We start from the raw sequence: 3,751 nt of genomic DNA, 5'->3' as shown, positions 1-3,751 counted from the left end.
CAATCGGTTCCCTCCCCTGTCCTTTCTTGAGCAAATATACTTTCGCTCGGGGGCTCCTTCCCATCTGACATACACCCAGCTATCGGCGTCAAACAAAAAACCCACCCAACAAGACTCTTATTTACCTCCTATATGTTCGGGTTGCCCGACACCACTCGAATTCAGCCCACATGGAGGCAATACAAGGACTCCCAGACAAATCAGACATGTTTTCCGTATCGGTCCAATTTTCACCCAACCCACTTAGTGCCACATGCAACCACATATATTTTTCTTCTCTCTCCACTCTACTCCTACAAGATTGGGTTGCGGGGCCGCGTTATATGATGCACATAGTGTGTTTGATGAAATATCTGACATCGAAAGGATAAATGAGGGTTCAAAGTGAGGAGTGTAGTTGTGCGCGAGAAAAAGTGAGGTATCAAAGCGATACGCCCGAATGAGTTCATGAACGTTCGAGGGTCTAAATTTGTCTACAAAGTGAGGGATCAAAGCGATACGACCGAATGGGTCCACGAACGTTCGAGGGTCCAGATTTGTATATTGTGGTTGTAGATGCTTTGAAAGTGTACAGCTCCGCACCGTCGGATCGCTTTGCTCCAGATTCAAAGGACAAGGGCATATGCCACGCCGGTTTGGATCTGCTGAGTAGATTCCTACTCAGCCAGATCTCAGAGGCATCCAGATTCCAGATTCCTCCTGCACGCAGAAATATAGTACAACTAGTAAGTAACTGAACCACAGATCCGATCTCGGCCCAGCCGCCGGCCACCGGCCGCCGGACGGAATCCAAGACCCACCGTGTCGACACACCACGCCCACACCGGCGCTCGGACACAATCGCTGCAGTAAAACACAACGCGCTCGCAGCAAAGCCAAAACGAAACAGACGGTGAGGTTGTTCTTGAAAAAGAAGCAGACGGTGAGGTGGTGAGGGATGAGTCCTCCAATCCAATGTTTGCTTCAAGATAAACAGATCGATTCTTCCACATATTAAACGGGGGAAAAATAAAGTGGGGATTTCGGGTGATACCGAGTCCCCGGGAACTAATTAACCAGTCTCAGTCTAAGAACAAGAAGAATGTCTAAGAACAGAAGAATTCATCCATGCTAAGATCAAAACCAAGAGCTGCATTTTCTCGTCTGATTCCGCTCCTAGCTGCCCGCGGCAAGAGCTAGGACTCGCTGCTGCATTCTTGCGCATGTGATGCTACTGTCTATTCAGCGGCGGTGGCCGGCTTGCGGAGCAGCACCATGTGCATTGGGGTAAAGATGCCGGTCTCGCCGCCGCGGGTGAGGTGATGCGCCGTCTCGTACAGCATCTCGTGCACCTCGGAGACGCCCTTGGGCGCCACGCGCAGCAGGGTGAGCGCCCGGATCACCAGCGAGTTGCGCCAGTAGGAGAGGCGCCCCATCTTGAGCCGCGTCCACCAGGGGAGCGCCGGCGGCAGCGCCAGGTCCAGCTCCTTGACGACCTCGAAGCCGACCTCCTTAGCGACGGCGGCGATCTCGTCCTGCCTGCGCAGGCCCGGGAGGGCGTCGCCGCGCTCGATGCCGTGGATGGCCTCGACGTGCTCCGGGTCGTCGGCGCGGTACAGCGGGGTGGTGACCCATTCGTAGGAGACGTAGAGGCCCCCTGGCTTGAGCACGCGGAACACCTCGCCGTAGACGTCCTGCAGCCTGGGCGCGTGGCAGGTGGCCTCGATGGAGTAGGCGCCGTCGAAGGACGCGTCCGGGAACGGCATGGCCATGAAGTTGCCGCACACCACCTCGCATTGCGCGTCCAGGCCGGCCTTGCGGTTGTGCGAGCGGGCGCGGTTGACCTGGTACTCGTTGATGGTAATCCCGACGACGTCGGAGCCGGAGTGCGCCGCGATGGCGCGCATGGGCCCGCCGACGCCGCAGCCGACGTCGAGCAGGCGCTTCCCGGGGCGCGCCTCGAGCAGGTCGGCCACGCGCTCCTCGTGCACCCGCGTCGCCTCCCGGTGCGACCGGCCGGGCAGAGAGGGCGAGAAGTGGAACGACTGGCCCCAGCCCCACTCGTAGATGTCGGTGACCAGGTTGTAGAAGGTGTCGACGAAGGCCGGCACCTTGTCAGCGGTGGCCGCGGCGGCCGTCTCCTTGGGGCTGCGGAAGAAGGACCAGTACTGGGAATACCTGTCCCCGACCTTGTCGTCGGCGATGGATCCCATCTGGAGGTCGACGGCGCGCTTCCCCTGCACCTCCGCGGCGCCCATCACCCACACGAACCAGTACACCAGCGCGAAACCCGCCGCCGCCAGCGTCCAGGCCATGGTAGCCGGCTCCATCTCCCCGATCTAGGGGAGGGAGGAGGAGAGAAAGGTTTGACTCGAGAGGAGAAAGCGGCTCCAGATGCGGGGAGGAGTCCTGAGATTGCGATCTGGGTCTGAGGTGGTAAATGGGAGAGAGATTTATGCCCAGCTGGATTCGAAACGGAGGACGGCAGAGAGGATGCCGTTGCTGGTTTCAGATCTGGACTCTGCTCATCTCGACCCGTCCCGTGTTTGCACTTCGATCAGCTTTTGCACACGGCTTGGACCTGGGCTAGAAGCTCTTCTTTTTTAGGGGCAAAACATTTTATTCCTTAATTAAAGTTTGGGATCTCGTCCGCTATTACATGAAAGATACACTCTCGAGGCAAGTCACGCCACTCCTCACTGGTCTCGGAATCTACTGTCGGTGTTAAAACCGGCAGATCTCGGGTAGGGGGTCCCGAACTGTGCATCTAAAGATCGAAGGTAACAGGAGGCAGAGGATACGATGTTTACCCAGGTTCGGACCCTTTTGATGGAGGTAATACCCTACTTCCTGCTTGATTGACTTTGATGAATATAAGGGTTACAAGAGTTGATCTACCTCGAGATCGTAATAGCTAAACCCTAAATGTCTAGCCTATATGATTGTTCTAGCCCTACGGACTAAACTCTTCAGTTTATATAGACACCGGAGGGATCTAGGGTTGTACAGAGTCGGTTTACAGAGAAAGGGAGATGCATGATCCGACCGCCAAGCTTGCCATCCACGCAAAGGAGAGTCTCATCCAGACACGGGGAAGGTCTTTGATTTCGTATCTTCACGGCCCATTAGTCCGGCTCATATCACATAGCCTGGACGCCCGAGGACCCCTTAATCCAGAACTCCCTCAGTAGCCCCTGAACCGGGCTTCAATGACAATGTATCCGACGCATAGATTGTCTTTACCATTGCAAGGCGGGTTCCTCCTCCGAATACTCCAAAGCAGTCTTCCGCACATAAGAGCTATATCTGGCCCTGCTTAACACGTACAACCCTAAGCTGTAAAAGGCAACAATACTTAAAATAAGTCACGTCCACGGGCAACTTTTTCGGCGAGACGTTATGTTCTGGCCTTGTTATTATTCTGAACCTTTTTACAGCCCCCACTTCACATTTCGAGGCACGGTCATCGACGCGTCTTGTTAAAGCAGAGATCGTGTCCCCTTATCACTGGATCCTCATCAATGCGGGTTTAGGTAATCCAACCGTGTCGTTCGCACGTCTCCTTGGGAATAGGCGAGGTTTAAGGCTTATGAGGGGGCGCTTGATATTCACTACCTCTATAAGAGGACAATGACCCATTTGTTTTACCTCACGCCTATTCTTCTTCCTCTGCCCTTCCGCCCCAAGCTCCAATGCCCAGGTTCTAAACTTTTCCTTCGCCCCAACCTCTCCAGCAATGGCCGGATCCGGTTTCCAGGGCAAGTGGATGGCC

The 3,751-nt window shown here is 55.2% G+C and overlaps 1 protein-coding gene across 1 annotated transcript; it reads right to left on the bottom strand.

Moving 5' to 3' along the window:
* Positions 1-923: 923 nt before the first annotated feature.
* LOC123127363 (24-methylenesterol C-methyltransferase 2) lies at positions 924-2,533 on the bottom strand. Its single transcript, XM_044547014.1, has one exon. The coding sequence runs from the start codon at positions 2,307-2,309 to the stop codon at positions 1,218-1,220; it is 1,092 nt and encodes a 363-aa protein (XP_044402949.1). The 5' UTR covers positions 2,310-2,533; the 3' UTR covers positions 924-1,217.
* Between the last annotated feature and the right edge of the window lie 1,218 nt (positions 2,534-3,751).

The sequence above is a fragment of the Triticum aestivum genome, chromosome 1B, assembly GCF_018294505.1.
Source record: "Triticum aestivum cultivar Chinese Spring chromosome 1B, IWGSC CS RefSeq v2.1, whole genome shotgun sequence".
NCBI lineage: Eukaryota > Viridiplantae > Streptophyta > Magnoliopsida > Poales > Poaceae > Triticum > Triticum aestivum.
This window is presented reverse-complemented; position numbering and strand designations above follow the sequence as displayed.

Excerpts from the sequence above, each read along its gene's own strand:
- LOC123127363 (XM_044547014.1), bottom strand. The coding sequence starts at position 2,309 with ATGGAGCCGGCTACCATGGCCTGGACGCTGGCGGCGGCGGGTTTCGCG.